The sequence below is a fragment of the Lagopus muta genome, chromosome 5 (assembly GCF_023343835.1).
Source record: "Lagopus muta isolate bLagMut1 chromosome 5, bLagMut1 primary, whole genome shotgun sequence".
NCBI lineage: Eukaryota > Metazoa > Chordata > Aves > Galliformes > Phasianidae > Lagopus > Lagopus muta.
The window spans coordinates 46,818,231-46,842,189 of NC_064437.1; the positions used below are offsets into that span (position 1 = coordinate 46,818,231).

General features: G+C 46.6%; 3 protein-coding genes across 14 annotated transcripts in view; 1 reads left to right on the top strand and 2 right to left on the bottom strand.

Annotated features, from left to right (window-relative positions):
* The window catches only part of ZP4 (zona pellucida glycoprotein 4), a 49,892-nt gene extending 45,381 nt beyond the window's left edge, over window positions 1-4,511 (bottom strand). The window contains exon 1 of the mRNA XM_048946778.1: window positions 3,808-4,511. Within this exon, the coding sequence (XP_048802735.1) occupies window positions 3,808-4,006 (199 nt within the window). The 5' untranslated portion in view covers window positions 4,007-4,511. The remainder of the gene's footprint in view (window positions 1-3,807) is intronic.
* Window positions 1-23,959, bottom strand: part of TLL2 (tolloid like 2) — a 147,592-nt gene that overhangs the window by 41,510 nt on the left and 82,123 nt on the right. For 3 of the 12 annotated variants that reach the window (XR_007377375.1, XR_007377373.1, XR_007377374.1), the window contains exons 21-23: window positions 19,223-19,319; window positions 16,141-16,188; window positions 15,070-15,123 (exon numbers count right to left, since the gene is read on the bottom strand). Coding sequence is in view for 6 of the 12 variants with exons in the window: in XM_048946756.1 (XP_048802713.1) it covers window positions 23,395-23,529 (135 nt within the window). In the remaining 6 variants the exon portion in view is untranslated. The other 9 variants (XM_048946756.1, XM_048946754.1, XM_048946755.1 and 6 more) reach the window with 5 other exon arrangements.
* Window positions 5,050-11,652, top strand: LOC125694071 (cytochrome P450 2C9-like). The gene is made up of 9 exons (XM_048946785.1): window positions 5,050-5,267; window positions 5,598-5,760; window positions 6,259-6,408; window positions 7,878-8,038; window positions 8,434-8,610; window positions 9,053-9,194; window positions 9,625-9,812; window positions 10,287-10,428; window positions 11,044-11,652. Exons 1-9 carry the CDS (start codon window positions 5,088-5,090, stop codon window positions 11,223-11,225), a joined length of 1,485 nt encoding a protein of 494 aa, XP_048802742.1. The 5' UTR covers window positions 5,050-5,087; the 3' UTR covers window positions 11,226-11,652.

Consider the following 23,959-nt stretch of genomic DNA (forward strand, 5'->3'; position numbering starts at 1 on the left):
CGCAGACACTGCTCCACACAACACAGTAGGTCAGAGTGCACGTGGGCAGTGCTGTGCAGGCAAGACTGTCCTTCCCAGGGTGAGGCCCTGCCTGCTTCACCAGTGGGCTCACTGCTGCTGCTGCAGCCTGCAAGGACCCCTGCCAGTATGCTGCTCACAGGGCGTTGAGAGAAAGGTGCCTGCTGCTGGGGGTCCTTCAGAAGTACTGGGCACACTATGGCCCAGCCACTGCACAGGCTGGAAGGGCTGGCAGCACCTTCTCACTGTGGCACCTCTGTCTCCCTGAAGCATTACATGGGACAAAACTGACTGACAACGTGGCCCCTCAGCACCTCCCTTGAATAAAGATGGAGTGCAGTGATCATTTCCCGCATGGCGTCTCCTGCTGAAATCATAGGAGAATAAACACTTCCACTCCACATGTCAGCTGAAATACCTTTGCTGGGAGCACCAAGGAAGGAATAGAGAGTGAGAAATCACTCTGAGTAAGGAGTTACATCGCACAGAGGAAAAATGCCAGCCCAGGGCAAAGTATCATTCCTAGGATGACTGTCACATAGCACAGTCTTATGCTGGCAGCTGCAGGAGAGTACACCAAAGAAGGTTCTGAACAGCCACCGTCACATCAGAGCTGCTCCTTCTGTTCCAAAACCATCTTCCCAGGCTCCCAGGCTCACCCTGGCACCCAGAGAGCTGTTGACCTTCATCCTGTGCAGGCTCTCCCTGATTTTATGGGTCTCATGAAAAAGGGCATGAAAGATGTGGTCACCTGCAGAAAAGTTCTATGGAGACCTCTGACAGGAAAAGAGGAATTAAATACCACCATCAATAACCGCTATGAACTGCAGACCAGATGGCCCCATGCACTCTGGGACTGCCTCCAGTGAGAATGCCCCATACCATGCAAGGGATAGGGCATGCTGTGCAAAACAACTGTGCACAGAGATGCAACACTTGACACACTGCCCAGCCCCAAGCCCAAATGGCATTTACACACAGCAGGGATACACTCTCCAAGCATCCCATGGAAGGGGGGTGCTGGCTGCCCTGAGGGCAGGAGTGGCACTTGCCACTGACACCTGCTGAACTGAGGTCCAAAAAGAGAAGGAATAGACAGCAAGCCTACTGGAGATTCTACACAGAGGTGACATTTCCTCCAAGCTTGAGTTTTACTTCAGAAGAAAAGAGACCAAGCTACAACACTGCTGGCCTGTTATTTGAAAATCCCAAACATATGCCTCAAGTGGTCTTCCTCCAATGGAACTGGGAAAGGTGGAAAGAGGGTCTTTGAGCCTTGCTTCCCTAGACTTTCACACGGATGGAGAGGAACAACCAGGCTTGTCAGCTCGTGGCTTGTGCAAGCACAAGTGAATGCTCAGAAAAGCCATGGGTTGTGACATGAAAGGACCTAGGGCTTCTAGCAGGAAAAGGACAGAGTGACTGCACTTGTGAGTTTTCCCCTCTGGTAAATAAATTCCTGTGTGCCCGCCAGGGTGGTGGGAATACTTGGAACACACTGAGATCGTCCTGGTAGAAGCGAGAAACCTTGGGAGTACTCCTAGTTCCAGGGCTTTTTCTAGAATTAGGGCACAAAGAGTGAGGTAGCACTGAGAAGAAAACCCGACTCCCCAGGAACAGGGGAAATTTAGGGTTGTGATCTACGGTTCTGCATCAAGGTGGAAGGTGGTCACAAGCAGTGTTCCTCAGGGGACAGTCTTGGGACTGGTGCTGCTCTTCAACAACTTCATCAACCACACAGATGATGGCATTGAGTGCACCCTCAGCAAATTTGCAGATGACACCAAGCTGAGCAGTGAGGTTAATACATTGGAAGGAAGCGAAGCCATCCAGAGGGATCTGGACGGGCTGGAGAAGTGGGCCCGTGAAAACCTAATGAGGTTCAATAAGGCCAAAAGCAGGGTGCTGCACTTAGGTCGGGGGCAATCCCAGGTGCTTATACAAACTGGGGGAAGATCTCCTTGAGAACAGCTCTGCAGAGAAGGACTTGGGGGTCCAGGTAGATGAGAAGCTGGACATGAGCCAGCAGTGTGCGCTTGCAGCCCAGAAGGCCAACTGGGTTCTGGGCTGCATTAAAAGAGAGGTGACCAGCAGGGAGAGGGAAGTGATTACATCCCCCTTTACCTGGCTCTTGTGAGGCCCCATCTGCAGTACTTCATCCAAGCCTGGGACCCCCAGTACAGGACGGACTTGTAGCTCTTGGAGAGGGTCCAGAGGAGGGCCACTAAGATGATCAGAGGGCAGGAGCACCTGTCCTGTGAGGAAAGCTGAGAGGAAAGGTTGAGGGAACTGGGATTATTTAGCATGGAGAAGAGAAGCTCTTGGGAGACTGCATTATGGCCTTCCAGTACCTGAAGGGAGCAAATAAACAAGAACGGGAACGGCTGTGATAGGACAATGGGGAAATGGTCTTAAACAGAGACAGGGGTGGTTCAGGTTAGGTATTAGGAGGAAGTTTTTCCACACAGAGGACACATTGCAACAGGTTGCCCAAGGAGGTTGTGGATGCCCCATCCCTGGAGGCATTCAAGGCCAGGCTGGATGTGGTCCTGGGCAGTCTGGTCTGGTGGTAGGCAACTGCACATAGCAGGGTGGTTGAAACTAGGTGATCTTTGAGGTCCTTTTTAACCCAGGCCATTCTATGGTTCCAGGAAATTTACAGAAAAACTGGTGGGGGATTTGAATCGGTGGCAGAGAGACTCTGTAGCAATGCAAACTCCCATGAGTTAGTCCTCTACAAAGCAAACATCCATGAACTCCACTTTCACCAACTAGAAGTTACTAGGCATGCAAGAACTTTCATAAGCCGCTATGGTAATGTTGGCACTTATGCAGCAGTTAAGATAAGCACATCAAAACTTGCCTGAACATGCTGGCAACATAATTATTAAACAAAATAGATAGTACTGGGCCTTCCAGAGCAGGAGTTCCTCATTCTATAGCATCATAGAATGGTTGGGCTGGAAGGACCCTCAAAGACCATCCAGATCCAATACCGCTGCCCGGGGAAGGGACACCATCCAATAAACCTGGTTGTTCTAAGCCCCATCCAGACAGGCCTTAAACACCTCCAAGGAAAGGCCATCCACAGTTTCTGCAGACAGACTGTTGCTGCACTGAACCACTCTCAATGTGACTATCTTGTTCCTTACGACTAACCTAAACCTACCCCCTTTCAGTTTAAAACCATTACGCCTTCTCCTATCAATACACACCTTCCACTTCTTTCCTGCAAACCCCCTTCAAGTATCAGAAGGCTACTGCAAGAGCTCCTTGGAGCCTTCCATACTCCAGGCTGAACAAACACAGCTCTCAGCCTAACTTCCCAGGAGAGGTGCTCCAGCCATGGCCTTTCACGACCCTCCTCTGGACCTGCTACAAGTCCACCTCTCTCTTATCCTGGGAGCCGCTGAGCTCCCAGACACAGAACTGCAGGTTGGGTCTCAGAATCACAAAGTAGAGGAGGACAATTACCTCCCTTGACCTATGGGCCACATCTCCTTTAATGCAGTGAAGGATACAATTGGATTTTTAGGACACAGGGGGGCTTTTGGAGCAGACCACCTACTCTGATCTGGTGCTTGGAATCACCCCAGACAGGTACAGGACCTTCGAGGAAACTTCCTCCAGCATCCTGAGCCTCTGATGCATTCACATCTCGAGCCCATCAAGGTCCATCCGATCAACATCTTAGCCCCAGAGAGTATCAGCCGCACCACTCTGCTCAGAAGCACGCTCAAATTTGATGAGGGAGCACTCAGAACGCCTCTTGACATCACCCTCACTTACCCCAAGCAGTCAGCACAAAAGAAGCATTCCCTTCCCAGCCTGGGGGAAACGTGAGCTGCAAGCTCCCTTGGCCACAAAACAACAAGTCGGGGTCAACAAAAGGCCTACTCCAAGTCCCCACAACCAAAGCAAGGGGACCAAGCAACCCCAAGAAAGACAAAGCTCCAAACACAGCCATGGCCTGCCCTACAACACCCATCCTGCTCTCCTGCCAAGCACCATGAAGCACCTGCCCTTAGCCTGGAGCTTTTACACTGTGGAGACAGCTGGGAAGAACGAGTCCTGACGCTTCCAGCTGGACCCAACCCAGCAGTTTAACATCTTCTACTGCTCCCAGCTGCCTCCAAAGCCATCACTGTGTGCTTTGCACCCATTCCAGCAAACAGCCACAGGCCACCAGCTCAGCTTCTGTCACGAGATGACTCTGTGTTCATAACACAGAGCTGAGAGCAGCTCATTTGTGCACTCCACTCTGGAGCCCCAGAAGGGCCTTCCAGCTCTTCCTCTCACCCTGAGTTCTTCCTCTCACTGGCCAGTCCTGCAGTTCTGCCTTTTCTCCATGTTTTCCCCTCTTGATGCACTGATTGCTCATTCCATGGCATAAGTGCAAAAAGCTCAGTGACAATGCTCTCTGTTAAAGGTGTCACTGCTTCAAATCCTACACACAGGGTCTTAACATGGAAGCCTGGAAACAGTCTCCTGCTTGCAACTGATGGATAAGTAGGCAGCTGTGCACGCATGAAAAGAGGTGGTTTCCCTTATATACTCCTGGCTCTGGTCTGCTGCACTGTTTGCATGAAGTGTGACCACAACCATTGGTGTCAGGAAGACAGTAACAGTAACAAGCACAGATGGTTTCCCCTAATGAGCACTAGTAGAAACTGTGCTGAATAGTAGAAAACACAGCAACGATGCTATACAGAATATACAACAGAACAGTTCTGGGAGCACCTCAAGTGGAACACCACATTTATAGTATGAACTCTGTAACAATAAACTGGGAGTGAAATAAGTAGCCCTATGAGCAGACATGAAATTTCATAAACCTGATGGCCTCTGCAGTTCTTTGACACGAGGTGTGTCTTTAATCAACAAAGCATATCTGACACGTCCTGATTTCACAACACAGGGCAAAAATCAAATGATTGATAAGTAGTATTAAGTAAGTCAGCCATGTGATTGAAAACATGTTGTTTATGTAACAAAGCAGAACCCTTCAGTATATAAAGGGGCACAGGCAGCCACAACAGCACAATCAGAAGCTCCTGTCCACCTGGGAAATGTTGCTCCTGGGAGCAGCAAGCATTGTCCTCCTGATCTGTGTGGCTTGCCTGCTCTCCATCGCGCAATGGAGAAAAAGGTCTGGAAAGGGGAAGATGCCTGAGGGACCAGCTCCCCTTCCCATCATAGGGAACATGCTTCAGGTGAAACCAAAGGATTTAGCCAAAACTCTTGAGAAGGTAAGGACTCCCTTCTTCCTCTCAGTTTCTGCTGAGGGTGAGGAATGTGTGGGCTGTGTGCATGGGGACGATGTGTGGCTGTAGCTTGCTGAGTGGCAGTGGGCAAGGAGCAGAAAAGCCCTGGGGATCTCAGCTGCCCCCTCGCTGCTTCCGCCCTTGTTATGGGGCTGATGGCTCACTGATGTTTGTCTGGAGAGGACCAGGCCTCACTTAACACTGCAGGTCTGTGAGGCTGCCCAGCTTGCAGCAGGAGGCAGCAGCAGCCTGATCACTTTTCAACCCCTCCTCTCTACCTGCTCCACAGCCACGCTCTCTCTTGCATTTTGACAGCTCTCTGAAAAATACGGGCCGGTCTTCTCAGTGCAACTGGGTTCAACTCCAGTAGTGGTGCTGTCTGGATATGAGGTGGTGAAAGAAGCCTTGATTGATCGTGCGGATGAGTTTGCTGCCAGGGGACGCATGCCAATGGCAGACCGGGCTAACAAAGGATTAGGTATGTTCACTGACTGAGCTTCCCCTGAGGAAAAGGGAAGCGCTGAGGACAAGTATGGCAGATGAGGGCTGGAGCAAATGATGCATGTATGAGGGCAGTCAGAGAGAAGAGGGTGGGTGCCTCTGCAACAAGGGAAGGCAGGGCAGCCCTCAATCTCTGGCTTCCACCACGTGAAGTGTGTAAGAGAGACATGGAGCCAGACTGGGCTCGTGTGTGCACAGCAAAGGGCAAGAAGCAACGGAGCCACGTTGCAGTAGGGGAAGTTCTGTGTGGATGCAAGGGATCAGCTGTTCACAAGGAGGTTGGTTATGTCTTGGAGAAGGCCAAAAGCAGGCTGCTGGACTACAGCACCTCTGCAGGTTGCCTCCAAACCACAGTGCTACACAGTGCTGTGTCAGTGCTCCCCCAGAGACAGCACTCGCTCTCATTGCTAGCCTCCACTCGTCACAGGTCCAGCACACCCAAGGCAGGTCTTTCCCCTTTCTTCTTCCTCCACAGGCATTATTTTCAGCAACAACGAGGGATGGTTACAAGTTCGGCGGTTTGCTCTCACCACTCTGCGCAACTTTGGGATGGGGAAGAGGAGCATAGAAGAGAGGATCCAGGAGGAAGCTGAGCACTTGCTTGAAGAGATCACAAAAACAAATAGTACGATCTGCTTTTAATATCGCCTACGTTTGCAAAAAAAGGAATGTGCCAAGGGAGCCCATGTTCTTAGCAGAAGCTGTGGGGTCTCCATTCTTGGAGATGCTCAAATGATGTTGGTATGTGCTCCTGCGGCAGCGGCTCTAAGTGGCCCTGCTTGAACAGTGGGCAAGGTGGCCTCTCAGAAGACTCTGAACCATTCTGGTGGGTTAAGAACTGGCTTACTGGCAGAGAAAAGAGTCATCATTGGCGGTGCAGAATCTGGTTGGAGGCCTGTAACTGGCGGTGTTCCTCAGGGGTCGGTACTGGGTCCGCTCTTGTTCAACATCTTCATTGATGACCTTGATGAGTGGATAGTGGCCACCCTCAGCAAGTTTGCTGATGATACAAAGTTGGGAGTATTGGCTGACACACCTGAAGGCTGTGCTGCCATTCAGTGAGACCTGGAGAGCAGGGCAGTAAGAAACCAGATGAGGTTTAACAAACTAAGTGTAGAGTCTTGCATCTGGGGAGGAATAATTGCATGCACCGGTACAGGTTGGGGGATGACCTGCTGGAGAGGAGCTCTGCAGAGAGGGACCTGGGCGTCCTGGTGGACGACAGGTTGGCCATGAGCCAGCAGTGTGCCCTTGTGGCCAAAAACACCAATAGCATACTGGGGTGCATTAAAAAGAGGGTGGCCAGCAGGTCGAGGGAGGCAATCCTACCCCCCTGCTCTGCCCTGGTAAGGCCTCATCTGGAGTACCCTGTCCAGTTCTGGGCTCCCAGTACAGAAAAGACAGGGATCTCTTGGAAAGAGTCCAGCAGAGGGCCACAAAGATCATCAGTCATGGAGCATCGTGGAGCATCAACCCTATGAAGAAAGGCTAAGTGAACTGGGTCTGTTCAGCCTTGAGAAAAGAAGACTGAGAGGGGACCCGATCCAGGTCTATAAATATCTAAGGTGTGGGGGGCAGAGTGGCGAGGCCAGACTGTTGTCAGCAGTGTGTGGAGACAGGACAAGGGGGAATGGACTGAAAGTGAAGCATAGGAAGTTCTGCACAAATGTAAGCAAGAACTTCTTTATGGTGAGGGTGATGGAGCACTGGAACAGGCTGCCTAGGGAGAGTGTGGAGTCTCCTTCTCTGGAGATATTCAAGACCTGCCTGGATGCATACTTGTGCAACCTGGTATGAGGAATCTGCTTTGGCAGGGGGGTTGGACTCTATGATCTCTGGAGGTCCCTTCCAACCTCTACGATTCTGTGATTCTGTGAGTCTGTTAGGGCACCTTCCTGCACATTTGATTCCCAAGCTGTTAAGCTGTTAACAATGCCAGGATCACATATAGTTCCTTCTGGAGAACCACTCTGCTTCATTCAGAGACTGTGAAATTCCACTGTCCACTGCAGCTCATGTTACCCACAGTGGCCGTAGGTTTTATGTAATTATTTCATTACTTATTCATAGATTGTAACTTTTCTGAACTCACAGGAATGCCCTTCGACCCAACGTTCAAGCTGAGCTGCGCTGTCTCCAATGTCATATGTTCCATTGTCTTTGGGAAACGATATGACTATAAAGACAAAAAGTTCCTGTCCCTGATGAGCCACATGAACCACATATTTGAACTGAGCAACTCCCGCTGGGGACAGGTACATTCAGCAGATATTTCATAGTGGGGACATTTTGCCAGAGGAGCAGGAGGCCTTCCTCACAGGAAAGTCTCATCTCATCCTTCACAGTAGGACCCATCAACACTCTGCTGCAGAAAAGGGAATACCTTCAAAACAAGAAGCACCTTTTCCACCCCACCGCAGTGGGGTTGGAACTAGATGATCTTGAAGGCCCCTTGCATCCCAAACCATTCAATAACACTATGAATTCATACTGTGACCAAGCAGGTCACAGTTGCTCTGTTGAAACTGTGCACAGCTCCATAGCCCTTCTACTTGTCTCAGCTGAGGGAGTTGAGCCAGCCTGTTTTTGGCTAATCACAAAGACTAGGGCAATGGTCACACCAGGGACCTTCCTGTTTCTTTCCTTCCAGTTGTACCAGATGTTCTCCTACATCCTGGATTATTTGCCGGGCCCACACAATAAGATATTCATAGAAACTGATGCCATAAAAGCATTTGTTGCAGAGGAGGTGAAGCTGCATCAAGCCTCCCTGGATCCCAGTGCCCCTCAGGATTTCATCGACTGCTTCCTCAGCAAAATGCAGGAGGTAAGGAGAGAGCACGCAGCCTCAGCTCATTCTCAAACACACCTGTGCTGAATCACTTTCCTTCTCATAACCAACAGTGACATTGCACTTACCCTTCCCGATTCTCAACCACTGCAACAGGTCTGTGCAGTGGAAATAATCAGTTTTGACTGTGCTCATAGCTGGTGGCCTGTAAACTCACCAGCTACTACCCAGGGGCACTCACAATCAGATCTTCCAGCTCTTGTACTGGAAAGCAAGTGGCATAAGAAGGGCAAGTAGGCAGCTGTGTACCGTACAGCACTCAGCTGGAAAGATGCCTGCTATTGGGTCTGGCTTGCAGCTCTTTAATAGCACTGCAAGGTCCCAAATGGCTGCTGCACCTTAGTGGAAAAATGCAATGGCTCTGGAAGGGCCACACTGCTCAGGTTCAACCTGAGAAACAGCACAGTTTTTTCTCTAGGAAAAAGACAATCCCAAATCACACTTCCACATCACAAACCTGATAACCTCGACGTTCGACTTGTTCCTTGCTGGAACAGAGACAACAAGCACCACTATACGATATGGGCTTCTGCTTCTTCTCAAATATCCAAAGATACAAGGTACTGGTCTACAGTATTTTTTCCCTCTACTATTCCCCAGAGTCTGACAGATATCTCAGAGTATTTCCCTCTCCCAAACTTATTCTCTCATATTCTACATACACAGCCAAAGTCCTTGCATTGTCATACCCTAGGGTGGCTGGTAGAGATCTCCTGGCTTCACTAGCAAGAGCAGCAAATGCACCAGCAGGGCCTTGACTATGTCCACATCTTTATCTCTCGGTACTCCAGTGTAACTAAGTTGTTATAAGGCATTCTTGGAATAGGCTGCAGAGAAGATGCATTCCAGACAACACCTAAATCAACATAAATGTTCCCAACATCACTAATTTGCTACTGAACCCACAGGATTTGTGGACTGCTTAAGGCAAACCCCACCCAAGCAGGTTGTCCTATTTGCTCATCGTATTGGCTGTGCTTCTCACAACAGAGAAAGTTCAAGAAGAGATTGATCGGGTAGTAGGACGATCACGAAGACCTTGCGTGGCTGACCGGACCCAGATGCCCTACACAGATGCAGTGGTCCATGAAATCCAGCGCTTCATCACCCTCATCCCTATGAGCCTCCCTCATGCAGTCACTAAAGACATCCACTTCAGAGACTACATCATTCCTAAGGTTAGCAGGCAAGCTCCCTCCAGTTTGGCAACAGAGCGGCAGCACCACTGCTGTCAGGCTGTCAGATAGAGGCCAGGAGCAAGAAATGCTGGGGCCAGACCTTGTCCACATTCAGGCCTTCATAAACATTCTATCCTCACATCCCTGGGGTTTTGCTAGCTTCCGTGCACTGCCTTGTTGCTGCTCCCTGGGCCCAGACTGGAACACTAGCTCTGTCCAACTCCTCTACTCCCTTGCTCTGTACACTGGCCAGTTAGGGGAAACACGCAAAGCTCACAACAAAACATAGCTGTGTCACCTCGCACAGGCACAAAGCTCACCACAATCCACTAGAGCCTGGGCCACTGTGCTCGCATTTCTTCATGTCTTCTGACACGATCGTACCACTAAGTCCAGCCGTAGCTTGGCAGGCAGCAGGATTAAGTGGCCCAACGCTGCTCCCCTTCATGGTCTGCTCTTCTCGTGTCACTGCAGGGTACCACCGTCTTTCCCCTCCTCAGTACCGCACTGTATGACAGCAAGGAGTTTCCAAACCCAACTGAGTTTAATCCTGGACATTTCTTGAACCAGAATGGCACCTTTAGGAAGAGCGAGTTCTTCATTCCCTTCTCAGCAGGTAAGGCACAGCCTTCCTCCCTCAGGAGCTGTGGTCCTCCTGCTCAGGTGACCACACATGCTCCCAGCCCAGTCCTGCCAGCGCTTCCTCAGGGATCACTGCTCTCTGTTTAGTTCCTCTCAGCTGATCTCTTCCCCAACCACATTGGACACCTTGGTTAGGGCCTGACAGCTTTTCAAAACCCCCGCTGGGAGATGCTGATGGAATGACACGCAGCGGACCCGTTCTCATTTTCTAAAGTAGCTGTCACCTTCATACGCAACCATCAAAGCCAGCCTGAACCAACCTGTCTTTCCACGGCAGCTCCACTTTTCCCACGCTCCTCTTAAGTAGGCCACGGGCAGACACCCGCTGTCCAAAAGCCCCAACCCTCCACTCTCAACCATCCTCTGCATCACCTCACTCTCCCATCCCCTCCGCGCCTCCTCCTGTGTTCAACACTTCTCCTGCTCCTGTTCTGCCATCACACACCCAGCCTAACTTCCACTCACCTCGCTGCTGCGGCTGCATCTAGTCAACGTGTACTTTAGCTGCATACATAACACGTGGGCTTAGTACAAACACTGAGCCGCTCAACATCAGCTGCTCAGTGCTATTGGTTGTGTTTGCTTCCAGGGAAACGAATTTGCCCTGGAGAGGGCCTGGCACGCATGGAGATATTCTTAGTCTTGACTGCCATCCTGCAGAACTTCACCGTGAAGCCTGTTGTCAGCCCTGACGAACTCAGCATCACCCCAACACTGAGTGGGACAGGAAATGTTCCTCCCTACTACCAGCTCTGTGCTATCCCCCGCTGAGGGGCACAAAACCTCACTGCTGTGCTCCTCAGCCAGTCTGCTCCTTTACACCTCCCCGACTCAAACCAGTGGCAGGAACTTTGCCCCACCACCTCAAAGCCCCCACGAGGACAGTCCACAGACAAAGTCTGTGGTAGATCAAACACAATGCTTTGAACACGTCCCAGAACGGCTCCTCCTCACACAGCACAGAAGGTGATGTTGCACCCCACTGCAATGACACTATGTCACATCACAGGCTGCAAGAGCACAGCAGACCCACTGAACAGCTGATTTGCTCACAGCTGTGACTCTGTGGCTATCCATCACCCACTTCTCTGGCCTTGTGTGTCCCAACAGCAGCAGCAGCAGACTTTGCAGAGGGACCGAGTTGCTATGCTGTATGTTTATGCTAATGACCCAATAAAGAACAATCTGTTCATGAGGACCTGAGCTGCTCCTTTCTTTGGGTTAGGACTGTGCCCGCAGACACTGCTCCACACAACACAGTAGGTCAGAGTGCACGTGGGCAGTGCTGTGCAGGCAAGACTGTCCTTCCCAGGGTGAGGCCCTGCCTGCTTCACCAGTGGGCTCACTGCTGCTGCTGCAGCCTGCAAGGACCCCTGCCAGTATGCTGCTCACAGGGGGTTGACAGAAAGCTGCAACATCCCTATTGGCGGACAGCACTCCCCCAAGTTCAGAGGCTGAATGTAGCAAGAGCTTCAATGCTGTTTCCACCTTTGGTCAGACCTCTGCCTGCTGTTGAGGTCCTCTCTTATTCACCAAGCATGTTATGGCCCAGCTTTTCCCTAGCAGAGAACAGAGGGGAATTGCTATCCCTGTGGGTAAGGACAGCAGCAGCAGTTTCTTTCTGCCTCCAGATTTTTTTCTCACTTACAGTCTCATCTCCTCCTGTCAAATGAGAACCACGTTGCCTTATTGCCCTCCTAGGCACTACTGAGGGGCAAAAGCACCTGAGTCATGTGAGCTCCTGTAAACACTCCGGTTGTCCTTCTCTTCCAGCTGTATCACTAAGAGTACTTACATGTTTTTTATTAAAACAGAGTAAGTTAAACATAGGAGGACAGTAAAGCCACCTCTCCCAGAGAGTTTTCATACTCCCCAAATGAGGAGAGTATCTCTGAGCCACTCAGAGGCTGAACCTCAATCAGGTTCTTTCCCCTCACAATGTCTCTGTCCTACCCTCCAGAATTTCAAGTACATACAAATACTCTTGTTCTTGAAACACAGTTGTGGGACCCCTGGTGTCCTGAAAATGCTGTCTGTTATTTCTGGTCCCAGCCATCACTTGGCACTTTCTCTCAGCAAGAGGGAGGGTGATTTTCATAAATGGATTCTGTCATAGGTGGCTCTGTTCTCAGCTTCTTCACCCGTGGGGCCTTTGCTTGTGTTTGGAAGCCTGTTCCGAAGCGTTTTCCTTGATCTTCATTTACATAGACATTTGTTGTCTCCTCCAGCACATTCATGTATATATCCTAGAGGCAAAATATCATTTCTGTGATGGCTGTCACTGAGTATTCGGGCTGCAGAGAATGGAGAACACTAGAATTCCTGCCTGTCTTTGGAACTGTTTGTCAGTATTTTGATGAAAATGTCACATCGGGTCACATTTCTAGTTTTCCCCTCTCCCTCCCACATTTGCCCAAGCAGGATGCAGCTCCTTCACCCATGTACTCTAAAACAATGGCAATCCATTACATGGCCCATTTCAGGGATTCCATCAGACAGACACATAGAAATACTGGCAACATAAGAGCTCTGGGATAGCAAGCTTACGGTGAGGTCTCCATTCCTACTGCTAAATCCAGCCCTGTGTTTAGTAAGTCAGTAGCTATGTTAAGAGTCAGTCAAATGATGACTTACATTGGGAGGTCTGGGAGGGGATTTTTCATATTCATGTTCTTCTTGTACTTCACAACATTCACTTGTCTAAAGCAATGAACAAAATCAGTGACAAAGAACATCTATCTACAACTCACCCATAACTTTACAAAGAGCACAAAGCTGTGAGAAAATGTTATTAAACAATTTTTGAACTCAGAACACACTCTGTGTGTAAATAACCATAGAGGATAATTAACATTTTAAGGTGCCTGTCAAAATGATTTTTCATTTGGGACAACCACATAGACCTTTTGATGCCAGCCCATGAATCACCTTTCAGAAGGGATCACTTAATGCCCAACAGTTGCTTTCACTATAACATTCCGAATTCTTATGATCATTTCACACAGGAGAAAAACCCTCACTTGCACATTTACAATCAGAAAAGCAGAACAAAACACAAAAAGATGTTAATGAACAGCAACTACAGGGAGGCCACTTCCCTTAGTACTGTTACAGGTTTCTTTCTGGAGTGAGAGCAGAATGAGCCACGCAAGAACTATAGCTGGTTTAAAACTTCTATAAAGTAGCAGGGGAAGGAACAGACCATTTTAGGCAGAACTGTCAGTGTTTGGCTGCCACAGTGCTTCCTGACTTTTCTCCTCCTTGGGCATATGAATGCTTCTTCACCTCAGGGGAAAGAAGTATGGCGCTGCAGAAACTCTGACTCTATCCCATCACTGGGGACACAGGACATCGATACCCAACCCACAGTCTGGAACAGAAGAAAAGCTGACAGAACTAGTTATTATGAAACAACTTGCCAATGCTTTGGGAGCTAAGTAACATCATTTTGGAATCAGAGGATTCCTACTTGGGTGAGAAGAATCCACTGAAGAGCAGTGGCCATAGATTTTGTTTTCTGCTAGTTAACAGATCACCTGGAAGTGCTTCTTCTGAATTTTAACTTAAATTTCTCTTTGATCCTTATGATCCTTTAACTTCTAAGTAAACCAGTGATAGCTTGAGTGTCTAGGAGTGCAGTCCTGAACTTTCCAAGAGCTACAGAGAGGACTGAATCAGCTTTCTGACATAGAGGATTAGGCTGGGAAGTGGCAAGACATTCTGGTGAAGGAAGGTATTTACCCATTTCCATCTGAAGTTTGACCTCTGGAGAACACAGACCACTGCCAACATGACTGCAAGAACCAATGTCAGGAAGCTGGGTATCCCTGCAGCTACTCCAACCACCCAAAGTTTATACTAATTCACAAAGAAAGAGAGTCAGGTCAAACACATGCAGTGTGATCCTGTAATTCTGTGCTTAGTAGCTGAGTGCGTGCCTTAGCATGCACAAAGAATAGCCAACATGATGAACCTACAGTTCTGGGCCACAACAGTGCTATCTAGCCCAGCTATACTATACACTAGGATAGAAAGGAGATGCAGAAGTTTGATTTGCATCCAGATGTGGAGAAGAAATGTGGACTTGTTGGACCATGTCCAAAGGAGGGCCACAAAAATGATTCAAGGAATAGAACACCTCCCTGCGAGGACAGGCTGAGAGAACTGGGGCTGTTCAGCCTAGAGAAGAGGTGGCTCCGGAGAGACCCAGTAGTGGCTTTTCAGTATGTAAAGAGGGGCTGTATGAAGGAAGGAGACAGTCTCTTTAGCAGGGTGTGCTGTGATAAGACAAGGGGAAATGGTTTCAAACTAAAGGAGGGGAGATTTAGAATGGATATAAGGAAAAAAAATGCTTTTTTCTTTTTTTTTTTTTTAAACAACAAAAGTGGTGAAGCACTGGAACAGATTGTCCAGAGAGGTGGCAGATGTCCCTTCCCTGGAGGCATTCAAGATCAGACTTGACAGGGCTCTGGCCAACCTGATTGAGCTGTTCATTGTAGGGGTGTTGGACTAGATGATCTTTAAAGGTTCCTTCCAACTCAAAAGATTCTACGATTTTAGAGGGGAAATACTCCATAAGCAATCAGTCAAATTAAATAATGAAACAAACTCTTACCCCATAAGAACAATCTGTCTCAACAGGTGTGCTTGCTGTTGCAGTTGAAGAGATCTAGAAATAAGACAATTATAGAAATTTACAAAAAATTACTTTATATAGAGCAAGCACAGATAGAGACTAATCAGTTGCAAGACTTCAACAGCAGCATTTAGTAGATTACACTTGGAGAACCCAGCCAGACCCTGAGGTCTTGGCCCGCGCTTGCCAGTCCTAAGCAAGAACCCAGCCAATGGTGGCTCTGACTGAATGGAAAGAATGTATATTCTTCCTCAAAAAGGAGTTTGAGACTGGAAAAAATACATGCAAGAGATAAGCACTAATACATGCCATAGAAGGTTGGATTCAGAAGAGAAAGAAGCAAAAAGGGGAGCAAGAAGACCCCAGAAATGATGTGATTTTGCAAATCTGCTCTTCATTATCACTACAGCATCTACCTGCATGCCCCTACCTGGAGCATCCATCACTGGAAAGCACTGCACACCCTGTCTGGGCTTGCAGAAGCAAGGCGTGCAGAGAAGGACACTGAAACCTGTGCGTACCCCATATCAAAACTCTCAAGCTTTTTCTAGCCTTTGCAAAAACATCACACCTGGTTACAAGTGACAAGGCAGTTGAAGCTGGGAGATAGAAGGCCTATCACATAGTGATGATGGCAGATGCATTGCTTGTTATCCCTTCACCCAGGCTAACCCACTACCCACAGCTGACAGTTTATGCAATAAAATGCTGAGAAGAAGCAAAGCCAGGTAGGTTCTGTGCATCAGAATACAGACAGTACAAGCAGGAAGGTCAGTTTGTAAAGTCCAGATCTTTGCACATCCACAAGTTTTTGTGGGAAGAGAGACAAAATACTTGCCTTTTAAAAAAGATTTAGCACTGATGTGCATTTTCATTCAGTGGCAAGACAAATATCATGTTAGCAGCAATAGAACAGCATGTCAGATAAGATTCCAATCATCCACTATCTGTTAAGAGCACCTCCTCCTTTTCAGAATTATATTCCCTCTTTCCGAGGTATATCATGGTGCCAAGGAGGCAGTTGATCTTCATCCTACACAGTATACTTACTGAATTTACAGTTGTGTTGTAAAAGGGCATGAAAGATCTTGTCACATCCTGCAGAGAAATTAGAAAAGAAGAAGAATAAAAATATCACACTTTCTGCAATTTGTAGGTGCCCTATGCAGGTGTGGGAATGGAGAGGGATATTTCTGCAGTGTCTGGAGGTGATGGCATGGGAATATACCAACATGATTTGAACAGGAAACATGACAGTTATTCAAGAGGGAAAGAAAAAAAAAAAGAAGAAAAAGCATACAAGGCTATTTAAAAGTGCAGTACAAGAAGACATAAACTGGTTTGCTTGAATTACTTACACTATACAGAGCCTTATCATGCAATCGGTTTACTCTGCCAACTCCCCACTAAGAGGGCAAAACTTTTTTATTACCACTATGGCTGAGGGACAAACAAAGCCAAAGTACAGGGTAATTTGTAAGATAGCAAAGACTTGCACCTGCAGCCTTTGAGCTGCAAACTAATCACATGTTCCTGCTCTTGTTGATTCAAGGACAGCTGAAAAGATAGAAAGATATTAACCTTTTCCTGGCTAAATTGTTTCTACACACAGGAGGAAAGCCTGTCTGGGATGCAAATTAGCATTCTGGGAGGCTTAAAGAAAGTTAAGAACTACTTTTCTTTCTGGTGTAGCCATGCTGCTAGAACTAGTACTGAGTCCGTGACACAGCCAGCACCACAGCAACTGCAGATGACTGGAGGGATTTGTGCTAGTGGCAGCGTTGGGAAGGGAAGCTCAGTTTGGGGGGCAGAGATGAGGACAAGCAGCACAGGAGCCTCTCCTCTAATCCAGGAGCAAGTAGTACGTCCATGAGCAGCAGCTCTGCTGAACCCAGCCAGAGCCATAAAAACATTGGAATTAAATAAAAATTGAGTGAAAGAGCAAAGCTGCTGAGGTCTCTTGAACTGATGTGAAAGGTGACAGAAGGCTGAAAGGAAGTGTCACTGTGCATCCCCAGAAAGCTAGTATAATGAGCCAGCACAAAGCTGGCTTTTTCTGACTGCAGAAAGTTCTTCTGCCATGCCTTGAATAGGGCCTGGTTATTTCAGGTCAGGGAGGTTAATGCAGCAAAAGTATGCAGGAAGTCTGGATACTGCAGGTTATGGAGAAGGAAGGCTGAGAGCATAAGCAGGTTATGAGAGGATTCACACTTCAGTCTTAGCTCAGTCTACATCCTGTGGTCTGGGAGCAGGACACTTCGCTGGATACGATGGATCATACTACTTACTGAACAATCCAGAATTCATCCTCCCATTCCTAACTGCAGTCAGAGGCTTGTTTGGAACTGCGGCCTTTGTAGGCAAGCTGTGAACATTGAACTGGAAGTGTAACCTTTGAACAACCTGGCTTAGGGACTGCAAGTGTTGGGAAATAATTCTGAGCATGCATAGTTAACAATCAGTCACCAAGTGAGAAGGATCTCTTTCAGGCCCCTCAGAGACCCAGGCATGGCTACACCCATGTTGCCAGCTGGGAATGAAATTCTGTAGAGGCATTCTTACTCAACTTTTCTATTGTGCATTCTTCAAACTTCCTCACTGAAACACACCTTTCTGCACAGCTGACCTGTTAATGTTTGAGCTTAGATATTCACACCTATCTCTTCTCTGAAGCTGTACATTTATTTCCTTCCTGGTAATGATATATACTTAATGGACTTTATATGTATTTCAGGACTGTGCATGCAGGTTAAAGTCTGAGCAGAAGGGGCCATGTAAATAATGCATTTATATACTCTCACCTTTCTGTGCTCTAGGTATTTGCGAAACTGTACGTGCAATTGACTGCTGACAAATTTATATTCCCAGCAAGAAACAGGTATGTCTGTGACTTGCAATAAAACAATCACTACCAATCAGGTTAAGTAGAATTTTTTTTTCCTAGTTTATTTAATCATAGCTTTAGACTGGGAATACATACTTAGCTTCTACCAGAAAACACACAGCTCTTATTTAAAGTAATAACCTGGTTCTACATTTACATTTTTAACTGGTAACTTATACATTTTTGTTCTTCACTGAGCTTCTTTTATGTACAAAATGAAAGATTCAGGATATCTTACTGAGACTATCGTATTTGGAATCTGAATTCTCTAACCAAGCAAACACAGGAAACTGCAGCAAGACACTGAGAACAAGGCTGTTTCTCTTAATGAGTTTAAAGTTTAAAGTTAAAGTTAATGAGTTAAAGTTTAAAGCCACTGTCTCAAGTCACTTGCAAAAAATGGATAAATATGCAAATTGGTACAGTATCCATATCAGGAGAGACAAGGATGTCATTTACATGTAAATTACTATTGACATCCAATATATTTACTTCAGAATGGAAAGGACGCTTCCAGACCTCCTGACTGAAACTCCCTTCCAGCCCGCTCTGAAATTTTGATACCTAAAGTGAATGTAATTTGGCGTTGTGTTATCCCTATTTGCAGACACATCCCTGCTTTTGTTCATAGATTGTCCAGATTACTCAGTGTGATATTTACTGGGCTCTGAGCATCAGTGACCCTGACAGGAGTCAAGTACATTTCCCAGCATTAACTACAGCAGCTACTGTCTTTTTTAACAGATGCTTCCACCCTTTCAGCATCAATTCTCCAACATATGGAATGAATTCCCTCCCAGTTGTTCCCATACTAGCTCAAACCATGAATGCTTGCAGCCAGGGATTACGTCCTTTCCTGTGTTTATACAAGCATCAGCTCTAGTGTGATCATTTCAGCAGATCCTGCAGGAACCCACTCCAAAGGGCAGGAAATTTCCTCAAGAAAGGACCACTGATTGATTCCACTTTGCTCCAGCTGCCCCAGAACTGGATAATATCTCCTGGACAGAAAAGCTGTAATAGACACTAAAATCCAAGCAGGTACCTAAAACTGTTGGTTGCACTACAAGGAAAAGCAAAGATGACAAGAGTGCCAGCTGAGTTGATTGGAGCAAGGAACTGGAGGGCTAAAAACTCCCAAGGAACATTACATCAAACACTCAAATACTCCGACAGCCTCACCTCTCTGACCTCTCCCCCAGGTTCCATTGAAATATGACTCTACTGAGACAGGATGGCTCCACTCACCATTTTGCTCTCCTCCACCAGAAATCCCTCCACACATTAACAGCTGACTGTCCAACTCCAGGCTCAGCATTCTGTTTAGAATGAGATTCTCTTCCTGCTGAAAAAAATAACAAAACCAAAACACAAGAAATTGGAGACCTGTAAAGAGAAAGAAGACGAGGGCATTTCTGTCAGGGTGAGTCAGACAGTCTGACTGGATCCCAGCACACCTGATAAAGCAGCTCCTCTGTCAGAGGCAGAATGGCTGGCATGTGGCTTTAGGGCACTGAGGACTACAGCTCTTTTTTTTCTAATCCGCCTCATGGCTTAAAAAAAAACACAAAAAAACAACCCACCTAACAACAACAAAACTGTTTATGGCTGTGAGTGTGTAGCAGATTGAGGGGAATTCTGCTTTTGTTTTCTAAGGTTAACACCTTGTATGCTAGAGAAAAATTATGGGAAATGCCAGAACAAAGTGGAGGATTCCTGCTGGCTTGTTTCATGTCTGATACTGAGATCAATAGGCCTGTGTGCTCCTAAGCATCTTTCTTTGTCTTGATTGGTGTACCACTGAATACTCATGCTTATAAAGGACGAAGAATCTCCTAGCAGACAATAGATATCCCCTTCAGCATCTCACAGATGGTGACTGGATGGTCTTCGGGCACTTTCTAGAAAATTAAATCCTGATTCTAAAAATAAGAAACTGGCCACATCACATAGCACTGGTGGCTGGCAAATCTGAAAGAGAAATTAAGGGAAAGTTCTACTTGAAGAGAAAGAAATATATAAGCCTGTGAAAGATCAAGAAACACTTTCAGCATCCAGATAGATCATGAAAATGGTGATAGCATATATTGCTGCAGCTGCACACATCAGTGTTTCTCAGACAGCTGTCACATTAGTTTATATTCCACCTTCTATATCACCTCCTATTTCCCACTGGTTTCTACTTGGGTTGCATTGCTTTGGACCATATTCTCAGCATGACTGGATGCTCACTGGCCCTCATTTTGGAAATCATGTCCATCAGTGACCTGACTGACAGCACCCTGGCACATTCCAGAATCAAACTTTGCAGTCATAGCCTGGTGCAGGAGGCTGTGTGAAGACACTTATTCTTTGTCTCCATTGTTGCTCTGCCTTTAGGTGCAGCATAGAGGAAATTCAGACACCATGAAGCTTTGAGTGGCTGCATCACACACCACAGGAAATGTTCAGGGGACATAAATGACATAAATGAATAGTGGATGGATGGGGAAAAACACAGAAATGATCCTTAGCAAGCAGAATATGTATCAGGCAGAGGACAGAAAGAGGAAGAAAAACATTTTTAATGCTGCCTGTGTACTGAACGTTTTGCTGCTACAGTGGGAGTATAGATCACAAGGCTGCAGTGAAGATGTGTTAAGAAATTTCTTTCCCTTGAGGAACTGGTGGATGCATGTATACAATAGAATGTGCAACTGAATCCAGTCTTTAATAAAAGCAGAGACTCATTTTGGTCTCTAGACTCATTAGGTACATTTTGATTGCCCCCACACCCTCCTCTCCTCCCCACCTATAATATTAATTTTGTTAGTGAAATGTAAAACCACACAAAGACTGGAATACATGTACACACCTTGGAGGATCTCACATTTTTTTCTTTTTCACTTAAGAAACTTATAGACAGTTAGAATTATTGACTGTTACCACCCAGTCAGTACAGCAGAAATATTCTACACAAATCATCAGTTGAAATGTACAGTACAACAGTTGTGAGTACACTGTCACAAAAGACACCTGCTTGAATGCTAACAAATGCAGTAGATCCATCAAACCACATTGCAAGCATCTGCAACAAACCAGAACACCAAATACAAAGTCTGAGGAACATAAGAAATTATCAGAACATAGAGCACAGATGTGGAAGTACACAGGAAGCTTCTCTCCCATTAGAGAGCTAGGAAATCTGAACTGCTGCTTGCCACCTATTACTTTCCTTCTGCTTCACAGGGATCAGTGTCAAGCTTTTATTTCCAGACCCGAGCCACTGCAATTTTGCTTGAATGGGATCAAGAAAGAGAAGGAAAAAAGCTAACAGACCACAGCTAACAGACCTCACTTCCTCAGACCTGTATGGTCAAACAGCTTGAATTTAAAGGCCTTGCCTGTAAAAAGGCCTCAAAACTTAGAAAGAAAAAACAGAGCTAGAAAAACAAACAGAAATAACATGGTTTTATACAGCCTGCAATAAAGCTATAGTCCATGGCACAGTATTGTTCACATGACATTTAAGGCTTTGACTACTGTTTTTTTACATGCACATTTTATATACATATAATATTGTTTATAAATTATTTTATTTTTCTTGTTCTAAGCAAGAAAATATTTTCATGCATTTGCTTCTCCCAGTATTCACAATACTTGGACCATATTCTGTTTGAGGACTTTTGGAGAAGGCTGGGTCTATTTATTATCTGTCTGGAAATGGCCTCACCTCCAGAAAAGTCATTTGTGCCTGACAGTGTTGCTGACCCCACATTTCTCCACAGTCATGCACTCAACGGGCAGGTGTCACCCCGAGCCTGACAGTACACTGGTTATGTAAACACAGTAACCCTTGGATTACAAATACTTTATTAAAGCTAATATACCTCATCTTTTAGCTCATTACTGCCCATGAGTGCCATAATGAAATAGATCTAGTTCGGAATGATTTTTTTCTTCTTTTATTCCCCTCCCTTACCAGTAGCTCAATTACAGTACTTCTCCCACAAGGCGCAGTTTTCCCTACTTTCTCTCAAATAAGTGCCAAGCTATCTGTTAATTCTGCAATGGTTCAGTAGCTTCCATGTGCATAAATAACTGCAACGCAGAGCAGGTCTCAGCCTTGTAGCTCAAGGTGCTTAAGTCAACATCTCATATGCACAGCAGGGTTATAGAACTGCTATGAAGCTAATAGACTGCATCGTGGGCCAGCAAAGAATGAAGCAACGCAAACCAGCAGAGCTTTCCCATTCCTTGTCCTATGCTTGGGGCATGCATCTGTTTGACAGGTTCCCAGAGCTCACCAGAGCTGACCTGTAGCACAGCTTCTGTTCTTTGTCTCAGGAACAACCACAACAATATGCTAAGGTATTCTGACCATCTCTGACTCGATGTGTTCTTCTGTGAGATGCTCCAGCTAGCTGATGCTGTAAGAGCACCCCTTGGTAGCTGTGGGGAGTTCTGGGGAGAGCATCATAGACAGTTATGAAAATGAAAGGCTCACAAAGATGTGGTACTCAGGAGCAACGGAAACTTGGAAAGGAAGAAGCATAAAATGACTGAGAAAGCAAACATGGGTCGAGTTAAGAGAGACTTCTTGTTAAAGATGAAGCCTGGACTGCTGCTATAGCCCTCTGAGCTGCCTTGCCTGGCAGTGTAACTGGAGCAGACTGTAAGTTGTTCCACCTGCAAAGTTCTGCCACCATTACACATTCATGCTCTGCCTCCTATCAAAACACATCCCTGTCAGACACAAGCTTTCCCTTGGCCACTGTGTCAAAGTACTTCCACTCAGTGTGCAGTGGGACAATTACTGCAGACAGGCACTGACCACTGCTTGTTCACTGTGGTCAGCTAACCAAGGAGATCATCCCCATGCCCCCAACTACTTCTCAAATCACAAAAACTAAGACACTAAATAGGTGGGACAGAAGGAGTCATGGAATCTGGAGTCCCAACTGCGTAGTTGTTCTCATATTGCACTGAGTAACTTGGGCTGCAGAGGAGAATAGACAGTCCACAATGTCCTCTGAGAAAACCCTACTGGGTGGCTGCCCACATCATATGCTTTAGAAAATGTATTCAGACAGCTTGTACAGGATGCTTAGGAAATATAATCTAGAGACAGGGTATTCAATAGACTAAGACCTTCCTCAGTTTAAGCTCAGTTTTCATTCAGCCCTATGGGAAGCTATGCAAAACACAACATTTATGCCCTGACAGGTATGATTAGAAGACAATTTTTGGTCCTAGGTATGTTAACAAGAGAGAGTCACACTAATAATTTCAGAGGCAAACCCTTGTGACTGGATTTAGTTTTAGTTACAGAAAATACTGTACACTGCTTTTGGTCAGATGCACAGAGGCTTAAAAAAGTCAAAAATCACAGCTAAACATCTCGATCTTCAGGTAAGGAACGTCTGCAAGGAGCAGTCAGATTACTTTCTCATATGCAACGCATCCTGAAATTTGGTACTTATGTATTGGGCGTGAAACCCTTTCTTGTTAATGGTGTCGTCTGTGTGGAATCGAATCATGATGGAATCTCCTGCAGAGTAGATTTCTTCCAGAGGCTGCAGAAAAGGAAAGAACATAACACAGTGGTCAAGTCCGCATGCTAAGTAATCATCCACGCTGTGGTGCCAGAGTTTAAGCTCACAGTGAATAGGCTAGGAAACATGAATACTCAGTGCTCGGTACCACCTGCCCTGACTTTCTGAGCATATTCTTCTTGCTCTTTGCATGCTTGCCTTTCATATTTGAAGACTGATACCAGTCCACTCTACAATTCCAGTTCTTCCAGTTGTTTTTGATTGGTCACAGGACTCCCTGGATATTCTTGTTCCAGTCCTCTGGGTACGTTCTGATTTTGTGCTAATTTTTTTAGGAAATGACACAGCTCAAACTGAACCTTGTTCAGCAGTCGAGTCCCTCCCATGCATCATGCAAGCAAAGCTCTGGTTGCTTCCCTCACCGCTGTGACTTGCTACAACCTCTGTGTTT